Below are 24072 nucleotides of genomic sequence, written 5' to 3'. Positions count from 1 at the left end.
CCGATTCTTCAGAGACCGGATACCCTTCATAGCGATTGATACAACTCGCCGTGGAAGTACTGGGCTGTCGGAACATAGTTGTTGTCGGGACTTGATAATGAGGATTAACTTAAGCTTGAAGATTCATTGACATTGGTCGAGAGGGGAAGATGTGATGGAGCGATTGACGCGATTACTTGCTGTATGAGGGTCAGTGATGTGGCAAAAACCATGAATGAGACAGAGTATGCTATTGAGCATTACCTGCGGGCTCTGGTCTTGCGCCTCTTACGCTTGAGACGTCGAACTCGCTTCTTTCTCCACTTGGCTCTCATCTTCGTTCAATTTCGACTAGAGAAGGTCAGTGAGCATTCATCGTACTCGGTAGGGCCCTCAAAAGGTGGTCGGAAGCAGGCGAGGGAGACGTACAGATTGTATCGAGATGAGGTGCTTGGATGAGAGATGTGTGCAAGTGGGAGAAACAAGTCGCGGGGATTTTTTGAATGGAGCAATGTGTGCAGTGGTCTTGGCCTGTTTGCCGGTCAAAGCCGCCAAGACGATCGGAACTCGCATCCACTTTTGTTCCGCCGGAGCGGCTCATTTCTTCCTCACTTTGTCTTTCATGTCATGTGTATCGCTGCCTCTCGATGAGAGTCGTGGTGCTCCCCAATGTTCAATGCGTCCTTTTGACCTGCTAACCTGTCTCCTTTCTGCCGTCTCTCGCTCCGTGGATTCCCTTCTTGTTCCTCGAACCTCTCCTGCTAGCGTCCATTTTCCTTCAAGTGATGACTAGTCTCCCTTGCTCTGGTGTGCGCCGAGTAAGCAGTACCATGGGCTCATCTTCTAAGCCACCTCTTGCAGGTGTTCTCGTCCATCAGGATCACAAGGGCAAAGTCATTGGTAGTGTGTCAATTCGATCTCGTTCACATCTTGTCTGTGGTTATACTAGCCTGCTCAGGGAAAAAGATTCATGGAAACCATGAAATCATCATCGGCCGCGATCAAAATCGATGGTAGGGAAGTTGATTTCCGATCAAATCATGTATTGACCTCTTAGCCAATATGTGATTGACGATCCTCATATCTCAAAAAGGCACGTGAGAATCTACACTGTCGTGTACGAGAACGATGGACCAAATGAGGTCGATACTCTGGTTTATGCCGAAGATCTGTCTCAGAATGGTACCTACCTCAATGGGGATTTTATTGGGAAAGGAAATGGTGGATTTCTCCTCTGCGACGGAGACAATCTCCGACTGAGCCGACGGACATACCTCCTTTTTACTGCCATGACCAATGGGAAAACAAAAGAAAGTTTCGATTTCGTCCAGGAGAGGGAGATGGCTGTACGATCAGAATGGAAAAACGCCTCAGGTTCGCACTAATGTTGGCAGGATTTTCGAAAAGACTATGTCGTCACAGACAGACTCCTGGGAGCGGGAACATTCGGAAGAGTGTTCATGGCCATTGATCAAACAAGTCGGGTTCAAGTTGCTTGCAAGGTCGTGGATCTGCGGAAACTCATGCCGAAACCACCCAATTATTTCGGACGTCCGGAACAACCAGGTCTGGCCGATCAACGGAAGAAGGACGAAGGATTGGAAGAGAAGGTCAAGACGTATTTTCGTGAGTTTGAAATCCTTGCTTCAATTAAACATGTGAGGGTGCTGGAAATGAATGTCTTTCACCAGACTAACACGGATCTTAAGCCTAACATCATCGGCCTTAAGAAAGTGTATGTGTTTGATAACACAATGTATGAAAACCACCACTCTCCATGCTCAATCGCTAACTGCACAGATACATGATACAAGATATCGTCACTGCTGGTGACTTGTTCTCGTACATCGAATCCCGAAATGGAGCATTATGCGAAGTCGAAGCGGCCGTGATCATTCGACAAATACTTATCGCATTGCGTTTTCTTCACCAAAACAATATTGTTCATCGAGATATTAAACCTGACAACATTCTCATGACCGGGCTGGCACCAGGATGTCGAGTGGTGTTGACGGATTTTGGTGCTGCTCGACGAATCCAGAGTCAACGTCATCGAATGTCGACAGTCGTGGGTACTCATGAATATGCTGCTCCGTAAGTGCCCTCCAGGAGTCAGAGGCCTTGACACTGATACCTTCTCAGTGAGATGCTGAAACGCGCTCGGGGCCCATTGCACCCCGAAAAGAGCGGCTACACTCGAGCTGTAGACATGTGGGCACTTGGTTGCGTTTCGGTCATTCTCCTAACGGGCGGGTTGGCCTTCTGTGACCCTGTCACGAATATGTATTCCGAAATCCTTGCCAGAGATTGCAATCTAGAGTTTCTTCGAAAGTCAAAAGATTGGCAACTGGTTAGAAAACGTCCGAAAGAATTTGTCGAGAAACTGTTGGTACTCGATGAAGGAGCACGAATGACCGCTGAAGAAGCTCTCGAACACTCTTGGTTTTCGAATGAAACTCACAAGGATGATTTCGAAGACCTGTATCGACGCACGATCAAGCATTGGCATCCACGAACTCCAAAATCACAGATGATCGACTTTCGCGATAGCGGATATATCAAATCCCTGGCTTGCCTAGTTGGCCTTCAGGACTCAGGCAGAAAGAATTATATGACAGGCCTTACAGCCATTGAACCGCCTTACAAACCATTTCCTAGGAACATGCATTTGACCTTCCGGCCGAAGAGAGATCCCAAAGAGAAACTATCGAATGACGTATTAACAGCTATGGAGAATTGGTCACCGAGATCCGCACAGGTCCTCTCTGAGAGAGCGAGGTATTTATCGCTGGACGACGGATTTCCCATTTCAGGACACAGGGACCGAGCAAAGAACAAAAAATCGAGACATTTTCGAGCTCGCACAGTGTCTCCTCCGCCTAGGCGTACTGGCATGCTTCGGCCACCGACGAAGTCCATCGAAGCAGTCGATAATGAGAATGGACTGGATGAAACGAGAGGACCTTCTAGAACGTCGGAGGGACAGACGGTGAAGAATCTACAAGGGCAGGAAGAAAAGGTCTTGGATCGGTTTCCCACTCCAGGACTCCGACCTCATTTCACGGGCGAGCACTGGAACCATTTATCTTCAGTGCAATCATCGTCGACACCAACGTCAGAAAGCCTTTCCGCAGAAACTTCGCCATACTTCGAGAAGAATGTCGACGAAGATGTCTTGAAGGTCCAGGGTCAAGTCGTCTCCAATCCTGATCCAATAATGCATGTCTCTATGACTTCTAGTGTTGTGACGAATGGGATTGGAATTTCCATCCCTCCAGGGATGAATGTCGAGACTGAAGGTTTTCTAAGCGTGGAAGCTCCTGGAAACGGGCACAAGCTGAAGAGAAGAATGACCACCCCATCGGCAAATCAGGGTCGCAAGAAGCGACGAGGATCCATCTTCGATCTAGCCGAAGATGACGACAGCGATAGACCTGTCAGAGGGCCAAAACCGGAGGTCCAAAAGCCCACAAACGTCCCCAAGATGAAACACAACATACTCAATTTGTATCTTCCACGATGATGGGATTCACAAGGCTGAGAGCTCCGAAGTGGACATGGGTTAGGGAGGAGATGAGCACGCAACAGGGGTTAGTCATCTTGAGACTCTCGAAACAAACATCACAAAATCATAGTATTTTACATCCCTGCAGCCTCTTCCTTCACACATTCCTTCAAGCCATCGTGTCCGGATCATTCGCAATCTACTCTTGACTCGTAGTATCCTCACTGCCTCCCCCCAACACTATCATTCTTCTCCTTTTCAAGCAAGACTCCGGCACCGGCCTCCGTCCCCAATGGCAATCCTTTCTCCTCCGCTTCCGCCGCATTCATCAGTCCCGTCTGCGGCCCCGTGAAATTCTTCCTCCCATCAAAAATCCACGTGACAAGGCTAATCAGTCCAATGATCCCAAATGCCGCGCTGCAATAATTCATGTTATCTGCTGTGACGGGCCCAACCTGCGGGAAATTGAAATCAATACCCGCAAAAACCAAAAACAGTAGCCCCACGGCATTGACCCATGGACTGTATTTGCCTAACGTATACGCTCCCGGGATAACCTTTGCGTGGCCATCGGTGAAAACTGACCAGAGACGAACAAACAGGGGCATGGCATACGATAAGTAAAAGCCAAACGTTGCGATGGATATCACGGTGCTGAAACCTTCGTAGCTCGCAAAATATATGCTATTCAACCCCATCTGGATCAGCATGCAGAGAATCACCGCGTACACGGGCACCTGAGATTTCTTCTGGACTTTGGCAAAGAGCGTGGAGAACGGCAATCCGTGATCGCGCGCGAATGCCCAGAGCGCTCTGCTGCCTTCGGCCATCAAGCTGTTTGCGCAAATGAGGACGATGATGGTGATCATGGCCGCCAGTGTGGTGGCGCCGCCGATGGAGCCGGTGCTGTCGTAAAATATTTGGATTAGGGGCACGCCAGTGGAGGTAGTGGCGGTAGCTTCGAGGTCACCGATACAAAAGAATGCAGAGACAAGGAAGATGAAGCCGGTGACGGCACCGAGATAGACGGAGAGAATGATGGCTTGAGGTGCTTCTTTGGCCGGGCTCAGCATTTCTTCCGTCATGTGGCTGGGGGCGTCGTAGCAGCACATCCCTGCCAAAGTCTCCGTTAGCTCATTTTGTGATAGATGAAGACACGACAGACAGTGGGAAAAGGCAAGGGGAAAGGGGTGGGGTTAGGGATATGTCCAACAAAAAGGGACCACAGGCGATATTCATCAGGTTTGGGGGATCATAAAACATACCGAACAATGTCTGCAACAAACCAATCATAACAGCCATTCCCGACGACGAAAAGCCCGTGTCATTCTGAAAATCGGAAAAGACAAAACTGGCAGATTGCTTATGATCGTTGGCGGCAAGGATCGTAATCACCACGACAAAAAAGCTGAGAATATTCCAGATAACAGCGAACGTGGAGATTTGATTCAAGAACCGCGAAAGGAGGATATTGACGCCCGCGGCCACGATGGCCATCAAGTATGTTACCAGCACACAGTGCCAGCGCTCAATGGTGTACGACGGGTTGTTCAAATTGGCCATGCCGAGGAGGAAGTTTGCACCGATCTGAAAAGATGGCCCAAAATCAGTATTGCCCGCATTTCCAAAACAACGCAAACTAACGCGAGCCAAGCAAAATGACAGAAACGGGAGAAAACTGAGGCAAAACAAGGACCAAAAAAAGGAGGGGAGAGAAAAGGGGAAGGACAGAGAAGAGAGCAAAGACGTACAAAATTATTAACGGCTCCCATGGCCACGATACCCGTACACATGAACCAGCCCGTAACCCAGGCGGCACCTCTGGCATACCGTTTCGGCGCCAGCAACGCGACCCATGAATACTGACCTCCCGCAGTTGGATAGGCCGAGCACATCTCCGCGAACGAGTACGCTACACAGAGCGAGAGCAAGCAAATACCAACCCACGACCAGACCATAACGGGCGGGCCGCCGGCGACGATGCCCACGATCAGTGTTCCGCCCAGGGCTGTCCAGCAGGTGACGATGGAGAAGCTGAAGCCGACCATGCCGAGAAGGCTGAATGAGCGCTTGAGTTCTGGAGAGCACAAAATACCGTATATCAGTTAAGGAAGGACTTGACGGAATGGAATAAAAGAGGAGGCTAGGAGGAAAAGGAAACTGGCTGCGATTCTGGAAAGCATACGTACAGGTAGGCAGTACGTACCTTGCTCATAGCCAAGTCTGGCGAGTTGGGCTTCATTGCCCAAGGACGAGTCGAATGCTTCGTTAGCTTTGCCGTGGACGATGGATGAGAGGCGCCGGCCGGCCATGATGCCGATTCTTGAGAGTGATTGAACACAACGGTCTTACAGGGGATGATGCGAGAGAGCAGGGGGGATAAGAATGAGCAAAGCGGCGAAAGGGTGGAGACGGAAAAGGAGATGGGAGTTGGGTGGGAGTTTATATCTGAACCATAGATATGGCTGTCGATGAAGGATATGGGAGTGATAGACAAAGTAGTGGAGCAACCAAAGCTTATCTCTCCCCATGTGGCCTTTAGCCGTATCGGAAAGTTCCCAAGGCAGTGGTCTCAAGTCTCGATTGCTAGACTGATGATGGAATTGCCCGGCTGTTGGCTGATGGTGGACCCGGTAAAGACAAAGAGTCAGCATCAGATCAGTGGATACGAAGGAGATGAGCGGTAGATCAAAACTGTGAAATTGAATGCGGTAATAAAGATACTGAGATAAAATGATCTGAGACTTCCTGTTGGGTGCCGGTGATTGCTTGAGAAAGCTTCGTTGGATCATCATCGTACTGGATCCAAGTAGGAAGGTGATTAAAAGCTTGAGTGTTAGTATATCCAGGTACGTTGAGGAACCCACAATCGCCATGTATCATCGAGAAACTCTAAGTACTTCAATGTACCTATGCCATATAGCCCTTCAATATTCTAACTCATGACTGGATTTCGCTTCTGCTCAGGAACAAGTTAAAATGATGACAATCAATTCCTTTCACTCATGAAACAGTCTCCAAAAATAACTATCTTGTCGAACTGATTCCATCAAATCCGCGCGGACATTCCCACCTGCTCCTGTCTATCGATGATTGAGATCCAAAATCAGTCGAAAAAACCTCCAACCATGGAATCAGAATAGAACAATTAACATGATTCTCATGTATTGTCTCGAGTCTAACAAGTGTGCACTCCCTCCGTCAAGCGTAGATCCCAACCATGCGCAACCGAGAAGCCCCCCTGATCAAAGAATATCATCTCAATCAAGGCCCTCGTAATATCAGCATGACCGTCTTCCATGTAATGCCCACGATACTGTATGACTGATTGATCATCCTGCAACCCTTTCAGGTCCATAGTCTATCGCCATCACCTTTTTTTTTTTTTTTTCCGTGTGTGAGAGAAACATAACCCTTTATAATCATACATGAATACAGTGTCCCGAGTTCAAACTCCTTTCCCCCCCTTCTTTTGGCCTACTCGAGTCGACATGTGGGAAGTTTTGGCTCTGCAAACAAAACCCTCTATTATCTCACATCCCACCCATCCCCAAATCTCCTTCCGCATCCACAATGGCCAGTCGTTGTTTAGCCGTCTTCGCTTTCTTGCTCACTCCTCTGCCGCCTCGAGGTCCTCTCTTGGGTCCTGGAGTCTCACCCGTACTGACTGGAGTGGCTGCTCCTGATGGTTTTGCTGATGCATCTTCAAAATGTCCCTCACCTGCAAAAAAATTAGTCCGTCATCATGGAGAGTCATTCAGGCCTCTGTCGCATCCTCACCTTCATGATACATCTCATCCAAACTCATCTCTCCCCTTCTCTTTCGCCCACCGGCGGTCGCGGCTTTCTTACTTCTCTTCTTCGAAATTTCTTCTTCCGGCCGCTCGGCAATTTCTTTCTCCTTCTCTTCGATAAGGGCAGCCTGATCATCGTCCACCAGCCACATGGCAATGTCTTTGGTCCGATTCTCACGTCGATCTCGGGTATTGAAGTCCACCCCGGCACCGTCACCACCCGTGATGACCACCCGTTGAACCTCTTCCTTCTGCATAGCTCGTTTTCGGATTCGTTCTTCGATGGTATTTCGAGTGATCAGACGATATACTGTAACTTGTTTGGTTTGACCCAATCGGTGTGCTCGATCCATAGCCTGGGAATCGATGGTTGGATTCCAATCCGAGTCGTAGAAGATGACGGTATCGGCCGACGTCAGGTTGATACCCAAGCCACCAGCGCGGGTCGACAACAAGAAAATAAAGATTTCCGGCCGGGTCTGGAAATCATGAACAGTATCTCGACGATCTTCCAATTTGGTGCTTCCATCCAACCGACAATACTTGAAGCCGCGATACGTCAGATATTCCTCCATAAGGTCTATCATACGGGTCATTTGGAAGTACAACAATACTCGATGACCACCATTCTTGAGTTCTCGAAGAAGTTGATCCAACCGGGCCAGCTTGCCGGAATCCGTCACGAGTCGGCGCATGGAAGGAACGGTGATGTTGGTGTACCGAGCCTTCTGAGAATCAGGTGCGGGTAGCATGTTCGAGACCGGGAAATTCTCAGGATCCACGTCGCGATTCAACAAGCTCTCCTCCGAGGATTCTTCCAGGGGGAACAAGGAACTTCGTACACTCATGTTGAACATGGTCAGTTGCCGCTCGGCAATCGAAGACTGGTCAGAACAGCTGATCTCGATCGGAGGAGCTGAAGCATTCGGTGTCGCAGCGGGCTCCATGACTGAATATCCTTGATCCACATAGCACTCTCGGGCAATGTTGCAGAGTCGGGAAAGATGTGAATTCGGATCGAGATCTTTGAGCGCCTTTGGTGGGCTGTTTTTGACAATGTGGAACATCGCATGTGGGGGTGGTCCTTCCTCCGAATCTTCGACGATGCGTAACGCTCGGTTGTGTTGCTTCTTCAACCTGATCGCACGCTCGAACGTCCCCAGATCCCCGATAGAAGCCGCTTCGCCTGCCGAGGTGTCGACAAAGCGTAGGAATGAGAAAGCCCCATCATTCTCCATGGACGATTGGATATGTTCGGGAGTCCAGATTCTCATCAGATCCTTCAGTCGGTCCGTCTTGAAACCAGCTCGTCGGAAACCAGCCGTGGGATTATTGGGACCGGCAATGTCAATTCTTCCCACATCATTGCACAGGATTCGAGGCAGATCATACTGAATTTGATTGCGAACAGAATAGCCGATCTGCACGAAGTGGCCTTCGCGAAGGAACGAGGCTGTCTCCGCAAAGTACGACATCGAGAATGGGGACGTTATGTCGGCTCGTTCGAAGAGATCGGGATGGTTGCACACCTTTCGGAATTGCATCACCAAGTTCATCAGGGTGGCTGCTTCTTGGTCATTATCACCCCCACCCAATACCGCTTTGTCAATCAAATCCATGATACTGATCTTGGTGCGGAGGTTGTCATAGTAAGCACGCTGTCTGTAAGCGAGGTCACAGAAGACATCAATCTCCACTTTATCGCCCAATTCTTTCTGCACATGAGCCTTCACACGACGTAACATGAATGGCTTGAGAATCATGTGGAGTCGTTTCAGTTGATCCTGATTCAGCTTCGTATTACTCTGAGCATGGCTTTCGATATCCTTGGAGAACCAATCGCTAAATTCATCGTGAGAGTCGAAAAGGGTAGGCATGATGAAATGCAACAAAGCCCATAACTCTTGCATGTTGTTTTGAATGGGCGTGCCTGTGAGCAGCAAACGATTTCGGCAGTGGAAACCCAACAGAGTCTTCCATCGTGAACTACTCGATGATTTGATAGCCTGAGCCTCATCAAGAATCATGTATTGCCATCGGATCTTCTGGAAATACTGCGCGTCCTGAACGACCAGTTGATACGACGTGACGAGGACATGAAATTCGTTTTCGAAGACGTATGTGGATTTCTTGCGGTCCCAGAACTTGCGCAACGTCTTTCGCTCCTTTGCATTACCCCAATATGGGAGAATCTTCATGTCTGGAACGAATTTGGCGATTTCTTGATGCCAATTATGCAGAGTGGAGGCTGGGGCAATGACCATGAAAGGACCCCAGATACCGTGCTGTTCTGCCAGGTATGCCATAACCGAGATAGATTGCACAGTTTTGCCGAGACCCATTTCATCTGCCAAAATACCATTGATACCTTGCTCGTAAAGATTAACCAACCAGTTGAGGCCTTTGAGTTGATATTCCTTGAGTTGGGCTTGCAGCATTTTCGGTTGGGTCACTTGAATATCCCCCGCCATAGTGGGATTTTGGAAATTCATGTCGCTCGAGTCGAGAGCAGCCATCTGGTCTTCGCCATTGAAGTTCTTGGCTTTGTCTTGGGCGTCTTTCAACGCGCTGGCAGCATTGGCCATGGCGGCTTTTCTCAATTCTGACTCGTCCTCAGCATCAAAGTCAAGGTCCTCAAAGTTGGTGACCTTTGGTCCAACTTCATTAGGCATCGAGATGTCATCCATAGATCCATCACTAGGCTGGGTTGGCTCGCCTGAACCAGGAGCTACGGTACCGTCGGTGGTCTTTTCAGCCTCATCGGTCTTGATCTTTCGGCCGATGAAATGCGAATAGATTTCGGTCTGGGAAATCAAGAAATTGAGTTTGCGTTTCTGTCTGTTGGCTTCACGGTCTGCCTCGGCCTTCTTTGCATCTTCGATTTCTTTTCTTTCGGCCATACGTCGCAGATCGCGTTCCTCTCGTTCATTTCGTTTCCAGAAAGACATCATCTCGCGCATGACTCGTTTGGCTCGGGCTTGAGTATCCTTCATACTCTTGTTGGTCCGCTCTTGCCATTTTCGAGCCTGCTTGCTGGCTAGAATTGCCGTTTTCCTCAAGTTTTCTTGTCTGGTGCTGAGGGAGAGCTGTTTGATCTTGTAGACCTTGGGAATATCCTTCCGAGCCAGATCTCGCCAGATTTGTTCGTAGATTTGATTGTAGCCTTTGGAGTCGTAGTTGATGGTATGTCCAGGAGTCCCGACAGCAACTGGCTCTTTTGATTTCTTGCCCTTGGCACTGGTCTCTTGTTTTGCTTCTTCCTTGGGGGCGATCTGAACCAGAGCATCTCTTTCCATAGCAGCAAACGCAGCCTCTGCGGCATCCTTCTCCGCCTGTTTCTTCTCTTTGGATTTCTTGAGCCGGGAGGACGGTGCAGCACCTTCTTTCTTGCTGCGCTTCTTGGGTGGCTCGCTAGGCTCAGGCGAACCCAGTTGGAAAGAAGACGTAACTCCTCCCTCGTAATTAGGAGCGGGAGCTGGCACTTCCATGTCCTCTTGCGCAGGCCCGCCTTCGAGGAGTTCCGTGGTTTGTCGAATTCGGGCTTGAGACTTCTCTGCTTGCCTTAAGAATTTCTGTTTGTCTTCTTCATCGCCGGCCTCTCTCGCGCGCTGTTCAAATTCTTCCATTCTCTGAGTCTCATTGCGGATTTGTGCCTCACGGCGACGCTTCCGCTGCATGTCTTTCTTCCGTTCCTTCTCACTCTGTTGATCTTTGTCTGCAATTTCTTTCACGGCAATCGGTTCGAATCGGTCGCGGAATCGTTGAGCAGCACTGGTTGCAGGCACTTCCAACGACTTGATGAAGGAATCCAGAAAATATTCACGTCGGCGCTGGAAAATGATTAATGCGGTGAAAAGTGGTGCGGTAGAAGGAAGAACTCACCTTGCGCTTGCGCAATTCAACTTCAGCTACTTCTGCCGCTCTCTTTTTGCAACGTTGCTTGTACCGTTCTTTCTGCTCATAGAAGCCGACTTCTTCAACGTCACTGAACGTGGCGTCATCAATGTCCGCAAGAGCTTTCAATATCCTTTCGGCCTCCCCTTCCGTCAGAATCTTGCGTGGTCCTGAGGGTGCAACATATTTTCTCTTGACTGGAATAGTGTCTACCGTTGATTTTGCTTTGGTCTCGCCATTTGTGAGAGGTCGAGCCGAGTCGGTTTCTGGAAGATTGGCCGCGGCTACCTTTTCAGGGATGGTTCTATTTTCTATCATGGGCTTCGATGGAGGTGTTACCGGCCGTGAAGGTCGGGTTTCAGACATCTTTGGAGATGGTTCATTGTTTGAAGGACCCAGGATACTGGCAAAGGACATTGGGTTGTTGGCCCTATCCGACTTCTGAGGGATGAAAATCAGCACCTTCATGAGAAATTGGGGATGGTGAACTTACTTCTTTTGATTGAGGCCGCGAATTAGGGGGAGGATTATCGGCGGGTCTTCCATTAGTTAGAGGATGGTGATCTCTCATAGGCGATTGCAACACAGCACTTGGAGGTCCGGCAGGGTGTGCGTGCGTTGAATTGCCGTCGTATTGCGCAGGCATGCTTGGATGAACCAGATGACCGGAATACGTTCTTTGAAGCGCGAATGGAGGAGGGCTTGACGTTATCTGTTGGTATTGAGGACCAGCACCCATTGATGGAGGCGGCAAGGCATTCGGTGCCAGCAAGGGTGACGCCAATGTCGGTGGTCGACTATGATGGGGGCTTTGTACCAACGATGCAGGAGGAAACGGAGGAGGAGTTTGAATTAGATGTTGAGGAGGCATTTGAAATGGTTCATGACCAAAGTAAGGGCGATTTGGGGGAGTGGGTGAATAAGGTGGGTATTGATTCGACTGTGTCGGCGAGCGAGCCGTGAATGGCGTGGAACCAGACATTTTGTGTGTGTCGTGACGATATTGTCTACTGTTGGTGACGTTGCTTTTGATATTGCGGTGTTTTGCCGCTCTGACATAGACCCAGAATCAAGATTTTATCTATGGTCCTGTTGCGCAGTCTCCATCGCCAGGGTCGCGGGCCTCTCCTAAATCGGTCGTAGGAACTTTTTGGGATGGAAAGAAGGATCGTGGGAGACGGGTAGCAATTGATTGTTAAGGCTCTTTTTGAACTTTTGCAGAGCGTTCGGCTGGCACGGTCAGGTCGTGTCACCGGGGCCGGATCATTCAAGGGGCTGGCGGCATTGTTCAGTTGGGCGGTGGTAATGTATTTGTCGCGTAGCAGGAAAGAGCCGTGGGTGTGAAGGTATGATGACGGGTTGAGTAAAGGGTTGATGAAGAGAAGATAGGTGGCGATGCAGGCAGAGGTCGGAACATGATCCAAGTCACAGTTGGCGCATCGCAGCCCAAGCTCGTCTGGCCGGATGTCTGGATCATCTCAAAACGCGACTCGGCGCAAGTCCTACCCAGAACATTGAATCCGCAAGGTCACGTGAATACTTCTATATACCGCCCGCTTTTCTACAGGGAGGGTCCTAATCTGGGTGTTGGGTGAGAATTGCCAACAAACGCCTTTGTGCCTCCTTTGAGTGAGCGTGGTGAGCGTGGAATGAAAGGCTGCTGGAAACGAAAAACGAGAATGACGGGCGAGTTTGCTGGCTGATCCACACGGCCCTCTGACTGACTTGTTCCTCGCCCAAAAGCTGCGCAAGGTGCACGCACTCACTTTCTGCGCATCTCATCATCGGTCGCCAAGCAAGCTTAGCCGCTAGGACGGAGTGGTCTAACTGCATCGGACACAAACCGAACTTTAACGCCACAGAGTACATCTTTACTCTATTGTTGCATCTTGCAAGATCTCCCTATTCAGCCAACCTTGCCCACCGTAACGCTCTGCTTACAGATAACGGAGTAGTATTCCTTCTTCACTTGGGATCTCTCCAGCACACCACCTGGACCAGCCCAACCGTTCTTCGCCCAAAGTGGCCAAGAAGAGCGAGCTGCATGGCGCCTAAGAACAAAGACTCGGGTAAGGCCGACAAGTCCAAGTCTGCCTCTGGAGGTGGAAATGGAAAAGGAAAAGGAAAAGCCAAAGACGATGATGGCCCAGCTGGTGGAAGCGGTAACCTGAAGGCAGCTCAATCCATCAATGTCAGGCACATCCTGGTAGGCCACTCGAGTTATCCATCCATCCGCGTTGTTGGACACTGGCAGTTCTACCCGACCTGATATCTGACAATCTACTGTCTTCTCAGTGCGAAAAGCACTCCAAGAAAGAAGAGGCTCTGGCCAAATTGCGCGATGGTGCAAAGTTCGACGATGTGGCGAGGGAATACTCAGAGGATAAGGCCAGACAAGGTACAGTCATAATCAGCAAGGCCGCCGCCACCTCTGCAAGATGTCAGATAAACAAGGAAACTGACTGAAATTTGTTATCAAACGTCCAGGCGGATCTCTAGGCTGGAAGGTCCGGGGAAGTTTGCATGGAGACTTCGAAAAAGTGGCTTACGAATTAGAACCGAGCACAACAGCCAATCCCAAATGTAAGTTTCTTATCTCATTGTTACAATGACCGTATTGGGATCTACCTGTACGAAGGAACTTTGTTTCAAATGAATGATCCAATATTTTCACTGCCAAAGATAACGGTCATGCCAATTATGTTGTTCAAACGCTTCAGAAAATGACCGTCAACACTCCCTGCTAACCATTTTCTGGACAGATACTGAAGTGAAGACATCCCATGGGTACCATATAATTATGGTCGAAGGAAGGAAATGAGTGACACTGGAAAAACGGGGGAGGTGGTGAAACAGACTTTAGTGAATGAGCGGACTAGCAACAGTGACATCCGCAAGCACATCCAAGGCTATGTGGTCAACGTGATGCTTTCTCTTCCTTGGGGATGTGTTGACAGGTAGCACCATCACATCAATCTGAGGGGCTTTGCTAGAGACCACTTGAGTCTCTGGAGGAGTTCGACTAGCTCGTGAAACATCCGGATTAGATTTTGCATAACCGGGTGGACTTGGTCGATCTTGTGGAGGAGTGATTCGAGCAGCTTGTTGAAGAGTAGGTTGTCCATGATCAGAAGCTGCTTTCTGACTGAGTCGTTCAGCAAGATCAAGTGTCAGGAATCCACTTGACCTTGGCTCTTCTAGTGCTGGTGACAGGCGTTGAGACATGTTGAAATTGGTGGGCCGAGGTATTTCAGCGAGGTTAAGAATACCACTTGAACGAGGCTCTTCTGGTTCAGGAGCAGCCGGCGCGACGCCGTTAGGTGATAAAGCCCGGGAAGATGGCGTATGAACGGATCTCTCGTCGACACTGGAAGAGACCCGTCTCATGGCATTGGTGTCGGGGGATACATAGCCATTCTGTGAAGGTTCTTCACGAACTTGGTTATTGCGACCCACTCGTCGCCTCTTCGAACGGAGACCCTCCAATTCTTCGACCTTTTTCTCCAGTGACATGGTAACATCATCAACAGTGACGACACGTTCTCTCAGACGAACATGTTCGTCGTAATTGCCTTCGAGTCGGTCTTCAATGTCGATGACCTTTCTACGCATTTCCTTTTCCAACTGGTAGAAGGGGGCTAGGGCCTCGCGTAAAATTCGGACTTCTCTCTCCCACATCTGTCTTTCCCTCTGCAAAGCAGTCTCCCTATTGGCTCTTTCATTCTGGATCGTTTCTTCCAAACGTTTATTTTTGTCCGATATGGTGTTAAGTTTCTCAAGGATAGCATTTAGAGTATCTGTTGACGGATGATTTTCATTGTTGGGTTCGTGGTGTACATGATAACAAGCTTGATGCCCGCATTCACAAATATTTCCAGGCGCACTGCGATTATGATGAAAGGATTGGCATGAACATTGTTGATTTTGCGCCGATGGGTGCAATAATAGATATCGGCATTCCCCTGTGGGTTGGGGACGTGAACCTTCAGAGGTCAACCGGAGAGGGCGATGTTCGTGAGCAAAGGTGTGGGGAAGCGACAAAGTGTTCGAACCGAACATCGAGGCCACAGTGAGTAGAAGGTTCGAAGAACCGAGTCCAGTTTGGAAAAATGGGATTTCTAAGATGCATGAAAATGCCTGCAAGATAAACCGTGTCCGGGGGAAAAGCCCCCCTCCTGGTGGAGGGCCGATATCAACCCAGTTATGATATCTCTTGTAGGCAAATTGTGATGTAGGGTAAGATAATTTTCACTGCCACCGGTTAGATGTCTGTTATCACCGCCCTCTCACAGCAGTCAAATTACGGTGAAAGCGCGTTAGCGGGAAAACGTACACAAATTTTGAGTTGAGATAGAGATGCTACCACGGCGCAAAGCTCTTTCTCAAAGAACTCCAGCTGAACGTGTACCACAGATAAATGCTCATTGTAACTGGATCAGCGTGGAGAGATGACAGGAAGGAGTCTGAGAAGACTGGCGAGCAGGTATGAACCGAGAAGACGGGTGGTCAGGAGAAGTTTATCAGTTTGGGTGGATGTTTTTGATGGAGAGGAAAAAAGGTCGTTATCTGCGCAAGACGCTCGGCTCAATGAGGACTCATGCCGGAACGACAGAAGTCAGGGAGACATGTGCCTGCGTGCCAACAGGCAAATGGGCCTTCTTCAGGTGGTCGGCTCGAATCAGAGAACAGAGGACAATCGGGGAGCAGGAAGTGCAGGTTGAATGACATGGATCGGAAGAAGTTTAGGCTGTCCTAGCTTCCAACGATGCCCGATGTTTCTTCGCCGATGGGCACCGCAGTTCTGATTGTGAGGTGATAAGGATAAGGCTAGTTGAGGCTGCGTCGAGTTGGCGGGACCCGAAGAATTTCAACGTGGGATTCCCGCTCAACAGGTTAGCGTCGAACTCGAAAGACGAGAGATTTTTGGTTTGTCCACCCCCACTGCCTGGGTGGGCTTCGTGGTGCGGGTATTGTAGGTACTCCCATGCTAGATGCTGCAGTAGCCGTAGAGAAAGTTATCGCACAGTTATCAAATAATCCATCAGGGACCAGGGGTGGGAGGAGCCTGAGCATGAGCAAGGGGAGGTGAGAAGAAAAAGTCGCAATCGGGTCTACTATTTCCATACGCAGCGAAGTGCAGCATGCTCGTGTACCATGGGAGGTAGGGACATGAAACTGACCGCAGACAGACACTGATTGACTTTTGCCTGCCAATGGGTGAAAGTGGGGTTTACCCGTGGAGGCACTTGACTATGATGTTGGTGTGCGCCCATGAGTAGCATTGCAAGTACCGTGTAACTATCCATTGCCGTGCAGTGTGAAAATACCAAGGAAGGCATTGAGTGGTCAATGCACGAATGAGTACCTTCAGCAACGCCTAGTAGCCTACGACTAGGTCGCAGGCCTTTGTCCCAACGTGGGTTGATTGCGTCGATGTGATTCAATAATGCAATTCAAATCCATGTTCCCTCAATATGGTGGATATCCATTCTCTTTTCGTTCTTGGGCCTGTGGATGTTCTTGGACGCGAGGGGCCGGGCCTACAGCGATGAAGCAACGAGCATGGGGCGTGGGCATGGGGGTTGGTGTGAGCCGAGAGAGATTGACTTGTGTGGCGGTTCGTGGTGGTGGTGATGGTTTGTTCTGGCACTTTTCTCAGCGAAAGGTGTTCGTGGTGATCGATGTTCAAGTGGGCAAGAGGGTGGCAGTCAGGTGGGAGATTTGACAGCATTGGAGGGTTGATAGGCTACGATCAAAGAGGAGAGTCCTCAAAGATGCCGCCATGCCACACTGCATATGCTCAGATGCTGGCCACTGCAAAAAGGTCTGGTGACTCAGCGGATCCTTGGACATCGGGCGGCTCACAGGGCGCACTGGGCAAAAACCTGAACATTAGCAGCGCGGGCAGTGTTGGGGACCACGTGGGTTTGGCAGGTGGAGGGCAAATGTCACGTGTTGGGCTGCCGTAGACCTCGACAAGTGCCGACGGTCAAAATCGATCAAAGGTTCTGGTCAAGTTCACGCAATTGCTATGCACGATTGACAAAGTTTTCCTTCACACAAGAAATAACGTATTCAGCTGTTAGAATCAAATAATCCTTTAAGCTCTCTGCCCGGGAAACTACACAAAACGAAGAGCCGACTCCGGCTGTTACGGAAGTTGGATGGCCACAGCTTGCGCGGCTGCAGCGCCGACCTAGCATCGCCATCACAGACATCATCGCAGACCATACATCTTGGAAGTTATCATCGCCAATTTGGTACCCAACTTCACTGCATCGCAACCAAGATTGAAATCTCTTGTCCTCGCCTGATACCCAGCACCTCTAAGCAGGGATTGGAAGCACAGCCTCGCTGCAGCGGGCTTCGGCCTCGTCGGCCTGCACCCAGACTCACATTCAACGTCTAGCACGCGATCAACAACCGCCCTCCCAGTACGCATCAACACTCATACCAACGACCTCCTCAACTCAGCATGCAGAACGACAAGTACGAGCCTCCGGCCGGCCCGCCGCCTGTAGCGCAACCGTCACAAGTCCACCACGACGCAGGCCCATATTACCCACCAAACACCTACGTCGACGAAACTCGTGGCCCAGTTCCCAACGCATATTCTCCCGCGCAGGGTCCTAATGGCATCTATCCCCCTCCTCAAGGCTGGAATCAAGGTCCAGGCCCGTGGCCTCAAGGGCCACAAGCCTATGGGCCGGGACCCTACGGACCGCCGCAGCAAGGCATGTACTACCAACCAGGACCGCCAGTAGGGTACTTCGACGACCGACGGGGACCAAGTGCCGCTGATGGGTGCTGTGCAGCATTTCTCGCCGCGTTGACTTGTTGCTGTTGTCTTGATATCCTGTTCTAAACAATTCCAATCGAATCAGGACTAAGAGAACCGGGATTCGTGCATATGATGTCAAGGTCATAAGGAGACAGGACACCATACTACCACCGGGGTGGAACCGGCTGATTGAGTGTGTTCGGAAAACTACGGTACACCATACCAGAACGTTGCGAGCAACGTCTTAGTGGCCGCATATTAATTTCCAAACGAACACCAACAAGTGCCCGGAGTTGTACAAAAAGGCGTATATCCATGGAGCGGCCCAAGTTGAGAATAAACAGGTATTTTTTCAAGTTCCTTCCTAGGAGTTCTTTAGATTTGAGGCCTTTTTCATTCAACTCACACTCTATATCGTGTGTTTTGTTTTCCCTGTCGTCTTGCTGTCTATTTTCCTCTACTGGAGCACGTCTGCCGACTGTTCTGATCAGTATACAATGTGAATCCCAATTGCTCCAGAAAAACTCTTTGACTCGAAATGCGCCTAGGAAGACCGAGAAAAAAAAAAAAAAAAAAAAAAACGACGATAAGACACGATACAATCCAATGCCACCAAAATCTCTCAAGACAAGACTCATGCAGTTCCTATGCTGGTTCAACCTAACATTCGCTCCGTGACACAGCTCGCTATCGCCAAATAGTGCATCCGTAAAGCAAGCTATGACAGAGACGGGTATGGGGACTCACGCATTCGCACTCGCATCGACCATGATCGCTCTGGACTCATCTTCACGATCAAAGCCAAAAGTCAACCCCTCAAAATTCATCGTGTCCTAGCACAAACGGAACTCTTCACGACCGCCGCTGGTATTGTACTCGTGGTGCTTGGGTGCGACCTGACTCTCTGGTCGATTTGGCTCTTGACTCGGACGACGTTAAGCCTCAGTCTCTCTTGGTATTGGAGTATTCCTTGAAGCCAAGATCTTTGTTACCAGACAGGTCTGGCCATGACATAATATGAAATACAGACCTCAGAGGAGAAGTCCATATTGGAGACTACAAAGACAACGGATGCTATAACAATGTATGAAAAGGAAACGAAGGATTTGCGGTCAAAGTTTCCGAGACAGCCAATTTTTTTCCCCCCTTATGCTGTTTCTGATCCAGCAGCTCATCATCATTTGTGACAATCACAGTTCATGCACGAGTATTCTGATATCATTACAAAGGGTTCCCATCATCTTTCCGTGCTCGATCCTCGCACTTTGATATGGGAGAGTAATGTCGTCGTTAACCATGATCCATCACCTCATACCTTCACTTCTTCACCATGAGAACTGCACCATCGTAAACGTTTTGTACTTCGGTGGTCATCTTTGGCACAGGCTTTGCATCCTTCCCTGCAAACAAACCAATAACGGTAGCAAGCGCTACTCGAGATTCTCGTCCAACTGGCGTCCAATGACCACTTCTCGGTAGGATTGTCACTTCGCTGTCTTTGGCCAAATAATCTCCGAGTCCATCCAAGCAAATTGGTCTCGAACAAGCCTGATCCTTCTCTCCCCAGAGAACATATGCAGGTGATTTCAGACTTCCCCTGTATTGATCAACAAAGAGTGGATTGGACACCGATGAGCGACGGCGGCCAGGAGAACTTGATTCGGAAGCCGAAGTCTCCAGGGCATACAAGTCAGTGATGGTTTCGAGCGATTTGGTCCATGGTCTCCATCCTGCTCCATCACGATAGTAGCCAGTCATATTCCAGAAAGCGTCTTGGGGGGACTTGGCTCTTTCCAAGACACTGGGCCCATAAGTTTCTCCTTTGTCGTTACTAGTAGATGGGATTGATGTCTTGCATTCCTCCGGACCAGGTCCGAAGGATGAAGCCATGCATTCTTGGACCCGGTACTCGTTCGAACCTCTTCCATACCCCAACCGGTTAACTCCTCGTATAAAGGAGAAGTTTCCGGCGACGCCCATGTATTTCACGAAAACAGAGGGTAGATTGAACACGAAGATATAACCCATCAACATGGTTTGCACCAGTAATGGCTGCAAAGTTTTCACGGATTTCGACAGACATCCAAAATGATGCTTGGGGGAATGTCGGAATTGCTTGAAAATCTTCGATGCCGAGTTCAGGATACGATCTTTGTTGGCAACGGCCAGTTCAACCTGTTGGAAGAGGTGTCAGACACTGTAAATCAAATATCACAACGATCAAACTGACATGTGGGCCGTTCGTCAAGATAAATCGTTCTGCTAGGCATGGGGCCTCTGCTGCTAGACGAAATCCAAGAACGCAACCCCAATCGTGGCCAACAATGAATGTATTGACCCATTCAGATTCGTCCGGCAGAACGTACTTATCCCTCATGGCAACCACAAATTCTGCAAGAGCCTCCAAAACATCGGTGTCGTATTTCTTGAAACTATCACTCCCTCCATAACCTGGCAAGTCGACACAGACTAGAGTGACGTCTGGTATTGGCATAGCCGGCTCTTGCATCAAATGTCTCCATATCATTGAAGTATCGGGGAAACCATGAAGGAAAACAATCAAGCTGTCTCCCGAGGGCTTCTCTCGATTGCTAATGTAGTGTAGTTTGAGACTATTGCGGAGGGTGTAGAAGAAGTGTCTGAAGCCAGGTAGAGGTTGCTTGGAGAGGTTCCAGAATCGATCTTGGTCTGTATAGTATACATGTCAAAATGTATCAGAGTGGTTCCTGATGAACAAACCAATTGCATATTGGAGTCTATCCTGCTCGGAATCTTTCTTGAAGAACGTTCCATTTTTGATGAACAAGCCCAGAAACAAGAAGAAATTGAAGACACCGAAGGAGTAGAAGGACGTCCGCTCCAAGACTTGGCTTAGGAAGGTCGAAGCCATGATAGCAGTTGATGAGGAGTCAGATCCATCAGGTCATTCGAAGGGAGGAATGAGGAATGTTCGCTTGGTAAGAGGGAGACGTTGAACCTGGTCGGTCCGTCGGTCAGCGAATTGCCGTCACGGAAGACTTCAGAGAGACACTATGTCCCAATGAATGTTAATCAACAGATCCGCCTAGACTACATGGATATAGAGTGCGTACTGAAAGAGCGGTTCAACGAGAGAGGCAAAGGTGGAAGAACGGGAGGAGCAGCGACAGCCGTTCCCTGTGTACAATGAATTTACCAGATAAGACAAATGCCAGTCTCATTCATGAAATTGTGTGTGATCAGCCATTTTTCGCCAAGTTGCAGCGTAGAAACGAAGAAACAGGATGAGCAATGCATCGCGTGTTTTGCGAGAGCGTGCTGAGTTGGCTATGCTGCGAGAAAGGAATGGTGGGTGGCAAATGGGGGGAATCCGGATGCACTGCTCGATTAGGCAGCGATAAACGCTTGAGCAACATATTGCTTCGACATATACTCGTCGGTATCTATCCAAAACTCCTGGGGGGTGCCTGGTGGACTTTCAGGCAATGACATACCTCTCCTCCATCTTCCCGTCGTCTTCTATCATCCACCGTCCCCGGGTCATAGTCGAAAGCCTTCTCCGCCGTCCTTCAGGACCTAGTTCTACCGCAAGCCGAATCCCTTGTCCCATCCCTGTATGGCTTTCCTGGTTCTCTCGGCCTCCCGTCGTGCCTAGCACCGGCTACTCTGGCCCTCCGCCGTTAAAAGATCTTCCAAAGACAATGAATAAACCCTGCTATTGGTCGGTAAAAACACAAGAGCACAGCCTCTCGTCCGTGTGTGCCACTTTACAGGATCAAGGGGATCAATACTACAAACTTCTTGCCCAAAGTTACCTTGACGTCCTCGTAACTGTGGGTGCACCGGACCTTTACGTTCACCGAACGCTAGTGATCGATGCCTCAGATTAACCGGTCCAAACCTTCGAATCTACATCTCCCAGATCATAGAGACCCAGGATTAAGAAGACCATTCCCCAGAAGACGACCCAAGGCAAAGAGGTGTCAGAAAGAAGACACCAGAGCAGCATTTACAATTCTCAGTTGAACTTTCAACTACAAGGGATGATTTCTCTCTGCAATATCCGATCGTTCGGGTCTGAATCTCAATCTGGATCTCAATCTGAATCTGGTCTGCCAAGTTGATGTCTCATTTCCACTGTGTATAAGCCTAAGCCTTTCGAGGGGCTAGAATTAGTCCGTTGTTGGTCTTGAAGTCTCAACAGCAGACTTCATCGAGCATCGGTAACGTCCATTGACGCCTTTTCCCCTCTCAACACGATCCGATCAAGCGAATAAGCTCTAATTCTCCAGCAACGATGTCTTCCCTGCATGTTTGAAACTCAGGAGCCACTCTGTATGATCTCGACCTCCGCAACTCCGCCCGGAAAATAGAACTTCAGACCAGCTCCCAAGACTTCGCGAAGCTCTCCCTGCAGACCAAGGGTTTCCAACCACATGCCCACGTCGAAAGGAATCCTCACTGTTTCCACTTGAACCCATCGACGCCACCGTCTGCAAGAACCGGCGCTGGGCCCTTATTCGCAGCACTCAACCATGCTCCCGAACTGCTTGCTCTAACCTTTCCCTTGGCTTTGCTCAAGAGCCGCTCTAGTTCCATGGTTCCGACCGACTTTCCATCGATCTGTTTGGCACCACCTCTGTCCCGCCCGGCCCGGATATAGAGGTTCCAGATCAATGTGATCAAGAAGAATCCCGAAACCAGAGGGAAGAAAGACAGGATGTGGTCTGAGATCGAAGGGCGAGATGAAGGTGAGTTGGGAGGTGGGCCAGGACTTTCCGGAGGTGTACCGGTCTTGTGTATCAAAGAGACAAGAGTGGTCTGGTCGGCTATTGGACGGAAGAGTGAGGATTCGGCCCGCGTTTGCAACCTAGTCTCTCGGGGCATGGTTGCGAACGCGGTGCCGTAGGGGACTTCTAAAGCCATCATCTCGATTGTCAGTGGATCATCACCAGGATGTCGTTGAAGACCACTGTCGAGACCGCTAGTAACCATCGCAGTGCTATACGTAACCGGGAACGAGTTGGATTCTGTGTTGGTATATACACCAGGTTCGGTGGATTGTTGCTGGAGAAGAAAACCGGTCTCTTTGGTCACTGCCGCCACTGTTGGCCCATCTGGATAAGGGAGTTGCGGAGTAATCGTCACCTCTGGTGGTTCGTATTCAGAATGTTGCTGGAGACCACCACCTGGCCGAACAGGATGGGCTGCCACGTAGACTTGAGTTGACCCTTCGAGCATACAAGAAGCTAATACTGCAGTAGGAACCAACGACGCGATGCGGACGGGAAGTCTGGCTTTCGACATCGACACCTCGTGCTTGGCTTGGGAATTTTTTGGTATTGGGCTTCCACTACCACTCCCTTCGCCACTTCCAGTGCCGCTGCTACCACCACCAGAGACGGGTCCAAGTGGTTCGCCAGCATCGTCAAACAGAGAAATCCTGGTAAGAGCGTCGATCGTGTTGTGCTGAAGATTTTCAGATCGTTTGGAATACGCCACTGTCGCGGACACGCAAGTCGAAGAGGGCGCCATCATTTTCCGTGTATGTTTTCAGGAATACAAGCGAGCTGACTGATATTAAAGAACCGTGAAGATGGATTGTGTATGATTGATACACTACTTTCCCTCCCCGTTGTAATATCGATATCGATATAACTTTGAGGGTATCTTCGAATGCTGGACAAAATGCTGTGATTTTCCCGGCGGCTCCGCAGGCGTTTCGAACGGTCCGATCCCTATTCAGAATGACTGGTTCCCAAGTCTGTATTTATGACCTGATCTGATGGGTGTGACTTGATATTGTGCTGGCGAGATGGAGGAAACAGAAGTGGAAACAAAGGTAAGATATGCGGGATCTTTTATACCCTTCAATGATGAAGGCTCGTTTGCCCGTTTTCACGCGCTGATTGCGGTAATTTGTCTCGACGAAACAAAATGAACAGAAGGCATGGGAATGTGATGCAATATGAGATGGGGAGTACCGTTTGTCGGCTCCACCGCTCACTCACCAAGTATCTTGATTGAGTGACAGAGAGACACCCTCGCGTCTGCTCTGGTACTTGTTTGAATCAATCGAGGATTTTGATGGTGGTAGCAGTGTCGATGGTGGAGCGGCACTGGCCATGTATTCCAGAACC

General features: G+C 49.6%; 8 protein-coding genes across 8 annotated transcripts; 3 read left to right on the top strand and 5 right to left on the bottom strand.

The window, feature by feature from the left end:
• Nucleotides 1-809: 809 nt before the first annotated feature.
• Nucleotides 810-3502, top strand: Z518_01027 (uncharacterized protein; the record flags this gene model as incomplete). The annotated part of the gene is made up of 7 exons (XM_013421628.1): nucleotides 810-879; nucleotides 938-992; nucleotides 1037-1325; nucleotides 1374-1637; nucleotides 1689-1735; nucleotides 1780-2073; nucleotides 2122-3502. 7 exons carry the CDS (start codon nucleotides 810-812, stop codon nucleotides 3500-3502), a joined length of 2400 nt encoding a protein of 799 aa, XP_013277082.1.
• A 203-nt stretch (nucleotides 3503-3705) lies between these two features.
• Z518_01026 (uncharacterized protein) lies at nucleotides 3706-5796 on the bottom strand (the record flags this gene model as incomplete). Its single annotated transcript, XM_013421627.1, has 4 exons — nucleotides 3706-4598; nucleotides 4750-5071; nucleotides 5236-5561; nucleotides 5691-5796. 4 exons carry the CDS (start codon nucleotides 5794-5796, stop codon nucleotides 3706-3708), a joined length of 1647 nt encoding a protein of 548 aa, XP_013277081.1.
• A 1221-nt stretch (nucleotides 5797-7017) lies between these two features.
• Nucleotides 7018-12154, bottom strand: Z518_01025 (uncharacterized protein; the record flags this gene model as incomplete). Its single annotated transcript, XM_013421626.1, has 4 exons — nucleotides 7018-7205; nucleotides 7265-11108; nucleotides 11161-11613; nucleotides 11666-12154. The coding sequence occupies 4 exons, from the start codon at nucleotides 12152-12154 to the stop codon at nucleotides 7018-7020; spliced, it is 4974 nt and encodes a 1657-aa protein (XP_013277080.1).
• Nucleotides 12155-13216: 1062 nt separating this feature from the next.
• Nucleotides 13217-13638, top strand: Z518_01024 (peptidyl-prolyl cis-trans isomerase PIN4; the record flags this gene model as incomplete). The annotated part of the gene is made up of 2 exons (XM_013421625.1): nucleotides 13217-13378; nucleotides 13468-13638. The coding sequence occupies 2 exons, from the start codon at nucleotides 13217-13219 to the stop codon at nucleotides 13636-13638; spliced, it is 333 nt and encodes a 110-aa protein (XP_013277079.1).
• Nucleotides 13639-14031: 393 nt separating this feature from the next.
• On the bottom strand, nucleotides 14032-14850 carry Z518_01023 (uncharacterized protein; the record flags this gene model as incomplete). Its single annotated transcript, XM_013421624.1, has 1 exon — nucleotides 14032-14850. One exon carries the CDS (start codon nucleotides 14848-14850, stop codon nucleotides 14032-14034), a length of 819 nt encoding a protein of 272 aa, XP_013277078.1.
• Nucleotides 14851-17647: 2797 nt separating this feature from the next.
• Nucleotides 17648-18037, top strand: Z518_01022 (uncharacterized protein; the record flags this gene model as incomplete). The annotated part of the gene is made up of 1 exon (XM_013421623.1): nucleotides 17648-18037. The coding sequence occupies one exon, from the start codon at nucleotides 17648-17650 to the stop codon at nucleotides 18035-18037; it is 390 nt and encodes a 129-aa protein (XP_013277077.1).
• A 1233-nt stretch (nucleotides 18038-19270) lies between these two features.
• Z518_01021 (uncharacterized protein) lies at nucleotides 19271-20843 on the bottom strand (the record flags this gene model as incomplete). Its single annotated transcript, XM_013421622.1, has 3 exons — nucleotides 19271-20128; nucleotides 20184-20641; nucleotides 20693-20843. The coding sequence occupies 3 exons, from the start codon at nucleotides 20841-20843 to the stop codon at nucleotides 19271-19273; spliced, it is 1467 nt and encodes a 488-aa protein (XP_013277076.1).
• Nucleotides 20844-22390: 1547 nt separating this feature from the next.
• On the bottom strand, nucleotides 22391-23467 carry Z518_01020 (uncharacterized protein; the record flags this gene model as incomplete). Its single annotated transcript, XM_013421621.1, has 1 exon — nucleotides 22391-23467. The coding sequence occupies one exon, from the start codon at nucleotides 23465-23467 to the stop codon at nucleotides 22391-22393; it is 1077 nt and encodes a 358-aa protein (XP_013277075.1).
• Nucleotides 23468-24072: the final 605 nt, after the last annotated feature.

Source organism: Rhinocladiella mackenziei (assembly GCF_000835555.1).
Source record: "Rhinocladiella mackenziei CBS 650.93 unplaced genomic scaffold supercont1.1, whole genome shotgun sequence".
Lineage (NCBI taxonomy): Eukaryota > Fungi > Ascomycota > Eurotiomycetes > Chaetothyriales > Herpotrichiellaceae > Rhinocladiella > Rhinocladiella mackenziei.
The sequence above is the reverse complement of the archived record's forward strand: the minus strand, read 5'-3'. Positions and strand labels throughout refer to the sequence as shown.